Raw genomic sequence first — 16,917 nt, forward strand, 5'->3', positions numbered from 1 at the left:
TCACCGCACACTGGGGGTTATTCTAGTTCACTCTTTCTGCCAAAATCCTTCTTAGATGGACAAAACCATGCTGCACTGCAGGTGGGGTAGATGTTACTTGTGCAGAGTGAATTAGATTTGGGGTGGGGTTTTACTACAAAGTGATAGCAAGGTCTGTGGCTGCAGAACCTCTGACTCACCTGGCTGATGGCAGTCACAGCGCTGAAGGGGTTACTTAGCCTTGTATGGAGATATAATACCAGCTGATCAGCGCCTAGATTCCGGGGAGGGAGGGGGACGTCTGGTGCAAAAGAATCGCTGCAGCTGGGAGACTTGGGGGTCTATGCACCAAGCCTTGGAGGGAGATAAAGTGGAGAGAGATAAATTATCAGCCATTCGATTTTTTCAGATACAGCCTGTGACATGGCAGCTAGGAGCTGAGTCCCCCCCCCCCTCTCTCCCCTCTCTGGTGTCTCCCCCCAACCCCCTCCTCCCCCAGCTCTGGTGTCTCCCTCCCACCCCCTCCACCATCTCTGGTGTCCTCTACCCCCCTCCTTCTCTCCCCTCTCTGGTGTCTCCCCCCCCACCCCCTCACCCAACTCTGGTGTCTCCCTCCCACCCCCTCCTTCTCTCCCTGGTGTCTTCTCTCTCCCTCTCTCCGGTCTCTCTCTCGCCTTCCATTTCAGGGAGTTTCCAGGGAATGTACTGTAAAAGTGAAAGTGAACATAACCTCTCTCTATGCAGCCCAGCCCCCCCCCCCCCCCCCCCCCCCCCTCCCTACAGGAATTTCACTGCACTGGTTATTATGATGTGTGTAATGTAGGGATGGCCATTGGTGCAGTCACCATCGATGGTTGCCATCGATGGGGATTCTGCAACCAACCATCGATAGTTGTAAACTATTAATTAGATGGATAACCATAGATAGTTTTAGCTATCGATGGTCATACATAAGGCGTCTATACATTTATTTGGCTTGAACCTTAGCATACACTTTAAGCTAGCTTAACTAAAAATAACTCACGCTGACACAATAAAGACACGGACACCAAAGCAATAAGATTCAAAGGGCATAGTATATTTATCTATGTGGTATGACCCTTCTTCGTAAAGGGCTGGCAATAAGGCGTCACGGCTGCCCAGCTCTAGTCACATCAAAAATGGCGGCGACTTAAACGCCCCAACTGACTGATATTAACATGGGGACGACTGAGACGGCCCCATCCGACTAAGGCACAACCTAACGCTGGGAAGTCTCACCACCCCTTCTCTGGCTGGTGTGGACACTCCGCTGACGAAGTGCCCACAGCACCCCCCCCACAAAGGCAGGACACCCCGCCGTCTTTCCCGGGGGTAGTGCCTCCCAGCGCCCTCTCATGCCACAAGTTACCGCTGGACCGTGACGCCCTACCGCCACCGCCAGGCTCTTAAGAGATTAACTAGATGAGCTCTAAGAGCCGCCGCATGCCACCCGCGAAGACCTACCTAAGTGTCCGTTATCCTAAACTAAAACTGAACTATACCTCAACAAAACCCCCTATCCTTATTGAAGGGGAGCCTGAAAGAAAAAGTTCCTAACCGTTAGAAATATACATTGCATTGATTAGTATGACAAGGTAAGTTAGTACAATGGACCCAAGTGAAGTCGAAAACTTGATAAAAAACCTCTCGTGTGTCCCGGAAGGGGGAGGTGGGCCGAATTGAAATTAATAAGGACCCACGGAGGTAAAAAATGCAAGAAAGTCCTTCACACCCCTGATTCCGGAACACTAGCTGTTCCAAAACCAGCGGGTAAACAGCGTTTTTGAGTCAGCGCCACAGGCGCACTACATCCAAATCTTATCTACCTTATATAAATCCTAATTGCAGCGGACTTCCATCGTCCCCATTGCCTGAACGGAAGAGTCAGGAAGCCTGCTGGCCGCTGCGCAGGTAGATGCCCGCACAGGCAATTTCAGCACTAAATATTGCAGCCGCCGCAAGGCCTGCGGCGGTGACGCCAAAAGTGGATCAGCACCAAAAACCCAGGATAATATCCGGGGCCTTTTCGAAAAGCTGGTACTGTCTGAATACGTAGAGGAGGAATTCCGCTTCCCGTCGGCCGAAGCGTGAGGGAAGCCTGCACGGAAACCAGTTTATCTCTTGACAGCACGTGGTGGGGGGGTGGGGGGGGGGGCGTCAGGACTGCATCGAACCCGGCTGATGGCAGGTATCCAGAAGACTCCACCGGATCCTGGGTAACACCTCGGAGGAAACAAAAGAAAATGTTAAACCCTGACCATCCGCTAAAGTAACGAACAAGGTCCCCACAAACGGGGGATGCGCGCTACTAATGAAGGGGGGGGCGTTGCCACAGTAATGTATGCGTGGTACAGCTGGCCAACAACACTATACACTGACAACAAGGGGAGGAACCCCCTGGCCCTGAGGACCAACCCAGACTAATATTGAAAATGAAAGCGCCGGCCCCGCTACCCCCTCATGCTAAGCTAACGTGCCCTCGATCTGAGATACATCCAGGAGAGAGGTATCCGATTGGGCAGTCACCAATATTTTGGGCGTTGCCAAGGCCTGGTGGGGCCCCACATGGATGGTCTTTGAAGTTTGGAAAACATAGATGGTTTATGGCCGATGTCAACTAGCTTGGACACGATGTGGAAGAGCCAGATGGCTTCCCCCCCATCGATGTGAAGCATAAAATAATAGTTTTTTGTACCGCCCTTTGCCTTGGCTGCGGAGGGAAGCTCCGAGCAGGCACCTGTGAAGCCTGCACTGTATTCTGTCTGCATGGCGATGGCTGACCATCGATATGTAACACCCATCGGCTGTCATCCACCATCGATGGTCGGTTGCCATTTCCCCAATGGTGGCAAGGGCGACGGTGGCCTACCCTGCCCTTTTATAGCGTGGTCACAGGTGGGAATTGAATGTGCATGTGGGCTGGGGACCGTCGTAGGGGGGGGGGGGAGTGGGGAAGCGCGGGAAATTGGACGGGCGAAAGAGGTGTCCTGGTCACCGTGAGTGTATGCTGCTGGGAGGGGTAAGGCCGCCAGGCGGAGGGGCTGGATTGGGACCAGTCCCCCTGCCCGTATCCCCGGGCCGGGTAAGGCCCAAGGGTGTGGCAAAATTGGCGAGCACTGGGACTGGGCGGGCACCAGCCGGAGCAATCCGGGAGCCAGAGCCGCAGGGGCCCCGGCCCAGGTATCCCGCGCCAAGCCCGCTGGGGCCTGGCGTGGAGTGGGGGCTGGCACCACGGTTGCCCGGCAGGGGGACGGGGCACGGGGTAGGGGGCCGCGAAGTCCGCCACCCCCTGGACCCCGCGGGCAGTGGTGGAGCGGTCACCGGTGTTCGTACCCATGCCGAGGACAGGGGGAGGCACAGGTGAGATAAGCGGTCCCCTTTGTGGGAAGGACGGGCGGGGACACCCGACCCCAGGCCCGGGAGGGGCCTGTACCGCAGGGAATTCGCTGCTGGGGCGAAAGGGGGTGCTGGATGGTTAACTCGGCGGCCGGCGCAGCCCCAACCAGGGCTGAATGAGGCCCCTTATTTAATGGCGGCAGATGGGGGTGGGCCTGAAACGGGGGTACCTGTGGGTGACCGTGCACCTGGGAGCCGCCATCTTGGCGGCGTTAAACCCTGCGCCCCCCCTGACCTGGAACCAGGTGGGAGATGTGCTGAGTGCAGTGGGTATGGTGTTGGATCGCCCGACCCGGAGGTGCCGGGGTCGGGCATAGATGCGCGGGCAGAAGTGCCGCCCGTCGCGTCATAGACCAGCGCTGACCGGCTGTACGGGGGCGCCAGCCACACGTGGCTGCCGGCGCCCGGCGGGGACGCTGTAAGGGGAACGGAAGGAAAGTGGCGGGCGGTAAGAGAGAGCCCGCGGGAGGCACAGGGGAAGGGGCGGGGGGGATGGCGCCGCCGCGAGGCAGCAGTGGCTGTGCCGGATCCGGGTGCCCGGATCGGGCCCTGGTAGTATCCGGCAGGGGGGGGGGGGGGGGGGAACAGCGTGCTGTGGGCTACGGAACGGGTGGGGATTTGGGGGGAGCCGGGACATGCTGTGAGGAGGTGGGGGGGGGGGGGGGGTTAGAGGAGGCACACTATCCCTGGAAGGGAAGGTAGTATCCAGAAAACAGGCAGGGAGGGGGGCCTGAGTGCTGGGGATGGGACATGCTGGATAACAGCACTACTTGGCCATGGGGATAAATATCAGCTGCACAAGCAGGCACTTAGCTTTGAGGAGAAGCTGCTGAGCTTTGAGGAGAAGCTGCTGGGCTGTGACTGCATGCTGCTGGGCTGAGACTGCATGCTGCTGGGCTGTGTCTGCATGCTGCTGGGCTGTGCTGCATGCTGCTGGGCTGTGACTGCATGCTGCTGGGCTGTGACTGCATGCTGCTGGGCTGTGACTGCATGCTGCTGGGCTGTGTCTGCACGACTGCTGGCTGAAGAACTTTTCCAAGAGGAAGCATTTCCTGTAAGGACCTGCCTATATACCCCTCTCCTAAGCTCACGCCCCTAAGCTCACCCATAGGTTGACCACTAAAACTGAAACCAACTTTAGGCAACTAGCAGTCATTAACTCTTTCCTGCCAACCCAAAATATGTAATCCTCTTAAGTACGCTCTGGCTTAGGCAGCCCTCGCTTTATCTTATCTTTGGCTGAATGTCCCTCAGGCCAATCAGAATTTGGAATGGGACATCTGGGTGTTGAGGGGCGGAGCTATGTTCTGTGTCCCGGCACCTTAAAAAAAAAAAAAGGAAACATCTGCTTCTCCCACATCGCTGGCAAAAGTATTCAACATCGGCCATAAACCATTGATGATTTCAAATCATTGGTGGTCGATGGCCATCCCTAGTGTAATGTGCCCAATACACTTATGCATTCAGATGCGATAGGACATCAGCATTCAATGTCCCATCGCATCCACTTGCATCTTGTGGTGCCACATCGGGTGCTGGAAGAGGGCTGGTGGCGGCGGAGCACAGCGCTATGAAGGAGCACTGGTGGCGGCGGAGCACAGCGCTATGAAGGAGCACTGGTGGCGGCGGAGCACAGCGCTATGAAGGAGCACTGGTGGCGGCGGAGCACAGCGCTATGAAGGAGCACTGGTGGCGGCAGGGCTCAGCAGTTGGCGGCAGATTTGAAAAAAAAAATGTTTAAAACACGGCAGCCCTCTTATTGGCTGAGAGAGACTTCTCTCAGCCAGTCATAGGCTTCACATTCAGACCGCGGCTGATTAGCTGAGAGAGCTCTCTCTCAGCCAATCACAGGGCTTCTCAGTGTTTAATTTTTTTTTTTCAAATTCTGCCGCTGCAGCTGAGCCCTGTCAGTGCTCCTTCATAGCACTGCGCTCTGCCGTTCCTGTCCCTGCTCCACCACCACCCACCACCAGCGCTCAGGTCCCAGAATAAATTTCAAAATGCCCACGGTGAGCTGTGATTAGCTGGCTGTGGCCATCTTGAAATTTAATCTGGGGACCTGAGCGCTGGTGGTGGAGGAGCGAGAACCGGATCGGCATAGCGTAGTGGAGCACCGATGGGGCTCAGCTGCAGCAGCAGAATAAAAAAAAAATTCAAACGCTGAGCGAGCTCTCTCAGCCAATCAGAGGGCCGCTCAGTGTTTTAAATAGTCATTGCCCCACCCCCTTTAGCTGGCTATATTAGCCAGCACGAGACGGGGGTGGGCAGTCTGATGCCGGAGGAAGAGCAGAGAAGAGCTCCTGAAGATACCGAAGTCCTGGGAGGTGGCTGGGTCCCCCCCCCCTGGGTGAAGCAGATTAATCAAATATTTTAGAACCAGTGTTTATGTTTTTATTTTAATATTTCCTTTATGGGACATCTATAGGCCCACATGCTGGTACCTGTGGTTCTCCCAAGTACCAGCATGTGAGGCAGGCTTGCTGGGACCTGTAGTCCTACTGAAAAGGACAATATTAGTTATCAAGCCCACACCCAGAGCCAGGGGACACACCAGGGTTGTGGTTTACAGCCCCAGGCTTCAGCCCAGGCCTGGTGTGTCCCCTGGCTATGGCGTTACCCTGCTAGTGGAGCCCGGTGCTGTTCCCTAAAATACTCATTTTGCCCCCCCATATTTTGGGAACTCCGCCTACATTTGTTTGGTGCCGCCCTCATGAGGCCACTTCTAGAACATTTTCCAAGGCCAATTTTAGAACCCAAACTGCCGCTGTTTGTGGCATACTGACAGCAACGGGTTGTGGCTTTCGCGAACTCACACAGTCTGTGAAGCCACGCCCCATTTGGATGAAACCACGCCCCTTTGAATAAAGCCACACCCCCTTTAGGGTCTGTGCATTGCATAATATAAGGCTCCACCGGGAAGAATGACAACATCTCCCTCTTTTCTCCTCAGTGACGTCTCCGGGACCGGTAGATGCTGAAGACGTGGCCCATGAGGTATTTGGGGCAGTCGGTTCCTCGGTGCAGTTCCCACCAGTGCACATTGATAAAGACACAGTTTATGAATTAAGAAAAGGGGACTTCTTTGTAGTTATGTTCCATGGTTCCCACAAGGTTCGGGGACCATACGCTGGACGGGGAGAGTTCTTCCCAGATAACGGGACTTTCCTGCTGAGGGACCTGATGAAGGTGGACTCTGGGACCTACGAACATTGGGTCAATACAACGGTGTCTGGCAGAATTCATCTCCAAGTAATTGGTGAGTTCTTCCCTCAACCTGCACTGATTCCTCCCGAGGTGGCACAGCGGTAAGCATGGTGGCACAGCGGTAAGCATTGCTCCCTCTCCAGGATTCCTGGATTGTAGGTTCCCATGAGACAAGGGCTGATCCATGTTCTAAATATAGAGAGTTACGTACTATATCCCAGTGATTCGCACTGTGGTCCCGCGGCCAGTGGGCGGTGGTAACGGTGGCGGTGGTTAGTTATTATATGTTATTATTACAGGGACAGTGACCAGGCCGCTGCTGGTCAGGGTGGACCTCGGGGAAGGCGTCCAGCTGAACTGCACAGCGTCAGGGGATGGTCCCCTATCTGTGACCATTCTGAAGGACAGGAAGGAAGTCATCAGTGAGAATATGATGGGAGAGGACGGCGGTGTCACCACCCTGCTGATACACTGTGGGGACCCTGATTCCGCTGGCAGATACACCTGTTCCTCATCCAATCCAGTCAGCAGCGAGATATCCAACGTGATTGAGCTTCCGCCTACAGGTGCGTCTCCTCGCCGAGTGTTATCTGACCCAGGGACCCCACTATGTCTCCTGTCAGTGTCTGTAGGAGGCCCTGATATCCAGTAATGTGTTACACGCACGTCACCTGTCACTGCACCCCAGTAATGTGTTACACGCACGTCACCTGTCACTGCACCCCAGTAATGTGTTACACGCACGTCACCTGTCACTGCACCCCAGTAATGTGTTACACGCACGTCACCTGTCACTGCACCCCAGTAATATACCTATATCACCTGTCACTGCACCCCAGTAATGTGTTACACGCACGTCACCTGTCACTGCACCCCAGTAATGTGTTACACGCACGTCACCTGTCACTGCACCCCAGTAATGTGTTACACGCACGTCACCTGTCACTGCACCCCAGTAATGTGTTACACGCATGTCACCTGTCACTGCACCCCAGTAATGTGTTACACGCACGTCACCTGTCACTGCACCCCAGTAATGTGTTACACGCACGTCACCTGTCACTGCACCCCAGTAATATACCTATATCACCTGTCACTGCACCCCAGTAATGTGTTACACGCACGTCACCTGTCACTGCACCCCAGTAATGTGTTACACGCACGTCACCTGTCACTGCACCCCAGTAATGTGTTACACGCACGTCACCTGTCACTGCACCCCAGTAATGTGTTACACGCACGTCACCTGTCACTGCACCCCAGTAATGTGTTACACGCACGTCACCTGTCACTGCACCCCAGTAATGTGTTACACGCACGTCACCTGTCACTGCACCCCAGTAATATACCTATATCACCTGTCACTGCACCCCAGTAATGTGTTACACGCACGTCACCTGTCACTGCACCCCAGTAATGTGTTACACGCACGTCACCTGTCACTGCACCCCAGTAATGTGTTACACGCACGTCACCTGTCACTGCACCCCAGTAATGTGTTACACGCACGTCACCTGTCACTGCACCCCAGTAATGTGTTACACGCACGTCACCTGTCACTGCACCCCAGTAATGTGTTACACGCACGTCACCTGTCACTGCACCCCAGTAATATACCTATATCACCTGTCACTGCACCCCAGTAATGTGTTACACGCACGTCACCTGTCACTGCACCCCAGTAATGTGTTACACGCACGTCACCTGTCACTGCACCCCAGTAATGTGTTACACGCACGTCACCTGTCACTGCACCCCAGTAATGTGTTACACGCACGTCACCTGTCACTGCACCCCAGTAATATACCTATATCACCTGTCACTGCACCCCAGTAATGTGTTACATACACGTCACCTGTCACTGCACCCCAGTAATGTGTTACACGCACGTCACCTGTCACTGCACCCCAGTAATGTGTTACACGCACGTCACCTGTCACTGCACCCCAGTAATATACCTATATCACCTGTCACTGCACCCTAGTAATGTGTTACACGCAAGTCACCTGTCACTGTACCCCAGTAATGTGTTACACGCACGTCACCTGTCACTGCACCCCAGTAATGTGTTACACGCACGTCACCTGTCACTGCACCCCAGTAATGTGTTACACGCACGTCACCTGTCACTGCACCCCAGTAATGTGTTACACGCACGTCACCTGTCACTGCACCCCAGTAATGTGTTACACGCACGTCACCTGTCACTGCACCCCAGTAATATACCTATATCACCTGTCACTGCACCCCAGTAATGTGTTACACGCACGTCACCTGTCACTGCACCCCAGTAATGTGTTACACGCACGTCACCTGTCACTGCACCCCAGTAATGTGTTACACGCACGTCACCTGTCACTGCACCCCAGTAATGTGTTACACGCATGTCACCTGTCACTGCACCCCAGTAATGTGTTACACGCACGTCACCTGTCACTGCACCCCAGTAATGTGTTACACGCACGTCACCTGTCACTGCACCCCAGTAATATACCTATATCACCTGTCACTGCACCCCAGTAATGTGTTACACGCACGTCACCTGTCACTGCACCCCAGTAATGTGTTACACGCACGTCACCTGTCACTGCACCCCAGTAATGTGTTACACGCACGTCACCTGTCACTGCACCCCAGTAATGTGTTACACGCACGTCACCTGTCACTGCACCCCAGTAATGTGTTACACGCACGTCACCTGTCACTGCACCCCAGTAATGTGTTACACGCACGTCACCTGTCACTGCACCCCAGTAATATACCTATATCACCTGTCACTGCACCCCAGTAATGTGTTACACGCACGTCACCTGTCACTGCACCCCAGTAATGTGTTACACGCACGTCACCTGTCACTGCACCCCAGTAATGTGTTACACGCACGTCACCTGTCACTGCACCCCAGTAATGTGTTACACGCACGTCACCTGTCACTGCACCCCAGTAATGTGTTACACGCACGTCACCTGTCACTGCACCCCAGTAATGTGTTACACGCACGTCACCTGTCACTGCACCCCAGTAATATACCTATATCACCTGTCACTGCACCCCAGTAATGTGTTACACGCACGTCACCTGTCACTGCACCCCAGTAATGTGTTACACGCACGTCACCTGTCACTGCACCCCAGTAATGTGTTACACGCACGTCACCTGTCACTGCACCCCAGTAATGTGTTACACGCACGTCACCTGTCACTGCACCCCAGTAATATACCTATATCACCTGTCACTGCACCCCAGTAATGTGTTACATACACGTCACCTGTCACTGCACCCCAGTAATGTGTTACACGCACGTCACCTGTCACTGCACCCCAGTAATGTGTTACACGCACGTCACCTGTCACTGCACCCCAGTAATATACCTATATCACCTGTCACTGCACCCTAGTAATGTGTTACACGCAAGTCACCTGTCACTGTACCCCAGTAATGTGTTACACGCACGTCACCTGTCACTGCACCCCAGTAATGTGTTACACGCACGTCACCTGTCACTGCACCCCAGTAATGTGTTACACGCACGTCACCTGTCACTGCACCCCAGTAATGTGTTACACGCACGTCACCTGTCACTGCACCCCAGTAATGTGTTACACGCACGTCACCTGTCACTGCACCCCAGTAATGTGTTACACGCACGTCACCTGTCACTGCACCCCAGTAATGTGTTACACGCACGTCACCTGTCACTGCACCCCAGTAATGTGTTACACGCACGTCACCTGTCACTGCACCCCAGTAATGTGTTACACGCACGTCACCTGTCACTGCACCCCAGTAATATACCTATATCACCTGTCACTGCACCCCAGTAATGTGTTACACGCACGTCACCTGTCACTGCACCCCAGTAATGTGTTACACGCACGTCACCTGTCACTGCACCCCAGTAATGTGTTACACGCACGTCACCTGTCACTGCACCCCAGTAATGTGTTACACGCACGTCACCTGTCACTGCACCCCAGTAATGTGTTACACGCACGTCACCTGTCACTGCACCCCAGTAATATACCTATATCACCTGTCACTGCACCCCAGTAATGTGTTACACGCACGTCACCTGTCACTGCACCCCAGTAATGTGTTACACGCACGTCACCTGTCACTGCACCCCAGTAATGTGTTACACGCACGTCACCTGTCACTGCACCCCAGTAATGTGTTACACGCACGTCACCTGTCACTGCACCCCAGTAATGTGTTACACGCACGTCACCTGTCACTGCACCCCAGTAATGTGTTACACGCACGTCACCTGTCACTGCACCCCAGTAATATACCTATATCACCTGTCACTGCACCCCAGTAATGTGTTACACGCACGTCACCTGTCACTGCACCCCAGTAATGTGTTACACGCACGTCACCTGTCACTGCACCCCAGTAATGTGTTACACGCACGTCACCTGTCACTGCACCCCAGTAATGTGTTACACGCACGTCACCTGTCACTGCACCCCAGTAATATACCTATATCACCTGTCACTGCACCCCAGTAATGTGTTACATACACGTCACCTGTCACTGCACCCCAGTAATGTGTTACACGCACGTCACCTGTCACTGCACCCCAGTAATATACCTATATCACCTGTCACTGCACCCTAGTAATGTGTTACACGCAAGTCACCTGTCACTGTACCCCAGTAATGTGTTACACGCACGTCACCTGTCACTGCACCCCAGTAATGTGTTACACGCACGTCACCTGTCACTGCACCCCAGTAATGTGTTACACGCACGTCACCTGTCACTGCACCCCAGTAATGTGTTACACGCACGTCACCTGTCACTGCACCCCAGTAATGTGTTACACGCACGTCACTTGTCACTGCACCCCAGTAATGTGTTACACGCACGTCACCTGTCACTGCACCCCAGTAATGTGTTACACGCACGTCACTTGTCACTGCACCCCAGTAATATGTTACACGCACGTCACCTGTCACTGCACTCCAGTAATGTGTTACACGCACGTCACTTGTCACTGCACCCCAGTAATATGTTACACGCACGTCACCTGTCACTGCACCCCAGTAATGTGTTACACGCACGTCACTTGTCACTGCACCCCAGTAATGTGTTACACGCACGTCACCTGTCACTGCACCCCAGTAATGTGTTACACGCACGTCACCTGTCACTGCACCCCAGTAATATACCTATATCACCTGTCACTGCACCCCAGTAATGTGTTACACGCACGTCACCTGTCACTGCACCCCAGTAATGTGTTACACGCACGTCACCTGTCACTGCACCCCAGTAATGTGTTACACGCACGTCACCTGTCACTGCACCCCAGTAATATACCTATATCACCTGTCACTGCACCCCAGTAATGTGTTACACGCACGTCACTGCACCCCAGTAATGTGTTACACGCACGTCACCTGTCTCTGCACCCCAGTGATATACCTATATCACCTGTCACTGCACCCCAGTAATGTGTTACACGCACGTCACCTGTCACTGCACCCCAGTAATGTGTTACACGCACGTCACCTGTCACTGCACCCCAATAATATACCTATATAACCTGTCACTGCACCCCAGTAATGTGTTACACGCACGTCACCTGTCACTGCACCCCAGTAATGTGTTACACGCACGTCACCTGTCACTGCACCCCAGTAATGTGTTACACGCACGTCACCTGTCACTGCACCCCAGTAATATACCTATATCACCTGTCACTGCACCCCAGTAATGTGTTACATACACGTCACCTGTCACTGCACCCCAGTAATGTGTTACACGCACGTCACCCTTCACTGCACCCCAGTAATATACCTATAGCACCTGTCACTGCACCCCAGTAATGTGTTACACGCAAGTCACCTGTCACTGTACCCCAGTAATGTGTTACACGCACGTCACCTGTCACTGCACCCCAGTAATGTGTTACACGCACGTCACCTGTCACTGCACCTTAGTAATGTGTTACACGCACGTCACCTGTCACTGCACCCCAGTAATATACCTATATCACCTGTCACTGCACCCCAGTAATGTGTTACACGCATGTCACCTGTCACTGCACCCCAGTAATGTGTTACACGCACGTCACCTGTCACTGCACCCCAGTAATGTGTTACACACACGTCACCTGTCACTGCACCCCAGTAATGTGTTACACGCACGTCACCTGTCACTGCACCCCAGTAATGTGTTACACGCACGTCACCTGTCACTGCACCCCAGTAATATACCTATATCACCTGTCACTGCACCCCAGTAATGTGTTACACGCACGTCACCTGTCACTGCACCCCAGTAATGTGTTACACGCACGTCACCTGTCACTGCACCCCAGTAATGTGTTACACGCACGTCACCTGTCACTGCACCCCAGTAATGGGTTACACGCACGTCACCTGTCACTGCACCCCAGTAATATACCTATATCACCTGTCACTGCACCCCAGTAATGTGTTACACGCATGTCACCTGTCACTGCACCCTAGTAATGTGTTACACGCGCGTCACCTGTCACTGCACCCCAGTAATGTGTTACACGCACGTCACCTGTCACTGCACCCCAGTAATGTGTTACACGCACGTCACCTGTCACTGCACCCCAGAAATGTGTTACACGCACACGTCACCTGTCACTGCACCCCAGTAATGTGTTACACGCACGTCACCTGTCACTGCACCCCAGTAATGTGTTACACGCACGTCACTTGTCACTGCACCCCAGTAATATGTTACACGCACGTCACCTGTCACTGCACTCCAGTAATGTGTTACACGCACGTCACTTGTCACTGCACCCCAGTAATATGTTACACGCACGTCACCTGTCACTGCACCCCAGTAATGTGTTACACGCATGTCACCTGTCACTGCACCCCAGTAATATGTTACACGCGCGTCACCTGTCACTGCACCCCAGTAATGTGTTACACACACGTCACCTGTCACTGCACCCCAGTAATATACCTATATCACCTGTCACTGCACCCCAGTAATGTGTTACACGCACGTCACCTGTCACTGCACCCCAGTAATGTGTTACACGCACGTCACCTGTCACTGCACCCCAGTAATGTGTTACACGCACGTCACCTGTCACTGCACCCCAGTAATATACCTATATCACCTGTCACTGCACCCCAGTAATGTGTTACACGCACGTCACCTGTCACTGCACCCCAGTAATGTGTTACACGCACGTCACCTGTCACTGCACCCCAGTGATATACCTATATCACCTGTCACTGCACCCCAGTAATGTGTTACACACACGTCACCTGTCACTGCACCCCAGTAATGTGTTACACGCACGTCACCTGTCACTGCACCCCAGTAATGTGTTACACGCACGTCACCTGTCACTGCACCCCAGTAATATACCTATATCACCTGTCACTGCACCCCAGTAATGTGTTACACGCACGTCACCTGTCACTGCACCCCAGTAATGTGTTACACGCACGTCACCTGTCACTGCACCCCAGTAATGTGTTACACGCACGTCACCTGTCACTGCACCCCAGTAATATACCTATATCACCTGTCACTGCACCCCAGTAATGTGTTACATACACGTCACCTGTCACTGCACCCCAGTAATGTGTTAGACGCACGTCACCTGTCACTGCACCCCAGTAATATACCTATATCACCTGTCACTGCACCCCAGTAATGTGTTACACGCAAGTCACCTGTCACTGTACCCCAGTAATGTGTTACAAGCACGTCACCTGTCACTGCACCCCAGTAATGTGTTACACGCACGTCACCTGTCACTGCACCCCAGTAATATACCTATATCACCTGTCACTGCACCCCAGTAATGTGTTACACGCATGTCACCTGTCACTGCACCCCAGTAATGTGTTACACGCGCGTCACCTGTCACTTCCCCCCTAGTAATGTGTTACACGCACGTCACCTGTCACTGCACCCCAGTAATGTGTTACACGCACGTCACCTGTCACTGCACCCCAGTAATGTGTTACACGCACGTCACTTGTCACTGCACCCCAGTAATGTGTTACACGCACGTCACCTGTCACTGCACCCCAGTAATGTGTTACACGCACGTCACTTGTCACTGCACCCCAGTAATATGTTACACGCACGTCACCTGTCACTGCACCCCAGTAATGTGTTACACGCACGTCACTTGTCACTGCACCCCAGTAATATGTTTCACGCACGTGACCTGTCACTGCACCCCAGTAATGTGTTACACGCACGTCACCTGTCACTGCACCCCAGTAATGTGTTACACGCAAGTCACCTGTCACTGCACCCCAGTAATGTGTTACACGCACGTCACCTGTCACTGCACCCCAGTAATGTGTTACACGCACGTCACCTGTCACTGCACCCCAGTAATGTGTTACACGCACGTCACTTGTCACTGCACCCCAGTAATGTGTTACATGCACGTCACCTGTCACTGCACCCCAGTAATGTGTTACAAGCACGTCACCTGTCACTGCACCCAAGTAATGTGTTACACGCACGTCACCTGTCACTGCACCCCAGTAATGTGTTACACGCACGTCACCTGTCACTGCACCCCAGTAATGTGTTACACGCACGTCACCTGTCACTGCACCCCAGTAATGTGTTACACGCACGTCACCTGTCACTGCACCCTAGTAATATACCTATATCACCTGTCACTGCACCCCAGTAATATGTTACACGCACGTCACCTGTCACTGCACCCCAGTAATGTGTTACACGCACGTCACCTGTCACTGCACCCCAGTAATGTGTTACACACACGTCACCTGTCACTGCACCCCAGTAATGTGTTACACGCACGTCACCTGTCACTGCACCCCAGTAATGTGTTACACGCACGTCACTTGTCACTGCACCCCAGTAATATGTTTCACGCACGTCACCTGTCACTGCACCCTAGTAATGTGTTACACGCCCGTCACCTGTCACTGCACCCCAGTAATGTGTTACACGCAAGTCACCTGTCACTGCACCCCAGTAATGTGTTACACGCACGTCACCTGTCACTGCACCCCAGTAATATGTTACACGCACGTCACCTGTCACTGCACCCCAGTAATGTGTTACACGCACGTCACTTGTCACTGCACCCCAGTAATGTGTTACATGCACGTCACCTGTCACTGCACCCCAGTAATGTGTTACAAGCACGTCACCTGTCACTGCACCCCAGTAATGTGTTACACGCACGTCACCTGTCACTGCACCCCAGTAATGTGTTACACGCACGTCACCTGTCACTGCACCCCAGTAATGTGTTACACGCACGTCACCTGTCACTGCACCCCAGTAATGTGTTACACGCACGTCACTTGTCACTGCACCCCAGTAATGTGTTACATGCACGTCACCTGTCACTGCACCCCAGTAATGTGTTACAAGCACGTCACCTGTCACTGCACCCCAGTAATGTGTTACACGCACGTCACCTGTCACTGCACCCCAGTAATGTGTTACACGCACGTCACCTGTCACTGCACCCCAGTAATGTGTTACACGCACGTCACCTGTCACTGCACCCCAGTAATGTGTTACACGCACGTCACCTGTCACTGCACCCCAGTAATATACCTATATCACCTGTCACTGCACCCCAGTAATATGTTACACGCACGTCACCTGTCACTGCACCCCAGTAATGTGTTACACGCACGTCACCTGTCACTGCACCCCAGTAATGTGTTACACACACGTCACCTGTCACTGCACCCCAGTAATATGTTACACACACGTCACCTGTCACTGCACCCCAGTAATGTGTTACACGCACGTCACTTGTCACTGCACCCCAGTAATATGTTTCACGCACGTCACCTGTCACTGCACCCCAGTAATGTGTTACACGCACGTCACCTGTCACTGCACCCCAGTAATGTGTTACACGCAAGTCACCTGTCACTGCACCCCAGTAACGTGTTACACGCACGTCACCTGTCACTGCACCCCAGTAATGTGTTACACGCACGTCACCTGTCACTGCACCCCAGTAATGTGTTACAGGCACGTCACTTGTCACTGCACCCCAGTAATGTGTTACATGCACGTCACCTGTCACTGCACCCCAGTAATCACCTGTCACTGCACCCCAGTAATGTTACACGCACGTCACCTGTCACTGCACCCCAGTAATATTACACCTATGTCACCTGTCACTGCACCCCAGTAATGTGTTACACGTACGTCACCTGTCACTGCACCCCAGTAATATTACACCTATATCACCTACACAGAACACAGATCACACACATTAACACTAGAAAAATAAAACTTTAATACATACAGAGCCCATACATACTGACACTTACCTATCTTGAGCCT

General features: G+C 53.2%; 1 protein-coding gene across 3 annotated transcripts in view; it reads left to right on the forward strand.

The window, feature by feature from the left end:
* The window catches only part of LOC146057488 (hepatic and glial cell adhesion molecule-like), a 113,723-nt gene that overhangs the window by 23,294 nt on the left and 73,512 nt on the right, over nt 1-16,917 (forward strand). For all 3 annotated transcript variants that reach the window (XM_083168901.1, XM_083168987.1, XM_083168816.1), the window contains 2 exons: nt 6,347-6,652; nt 6,900-7,166. In XM_083168901.1, the coding sequence (XP_083025027.1) occupies nt 6,347-6,652; nt 6,900-7,166 (573 nt within the window). The remainder of the gene's footprint in view (nt 1-6,346; nt 6,653-6,899; nt 7,167-16,917) is intronic.

The sequence above is a fragment of the Crinia signifera genome, chromosome 1 (genome assembly GCF_055691185.1).
Source record: "Crinia signifera chromosome 1, ASM5569118v1, whole genome shotgun sequence".
Classification (NCBI taxonomy): Eukaryota; Metazoa; Chordata; class Amphibia; order Anura; family Myobatrachidae; genus Crinia; species Crinia signifera.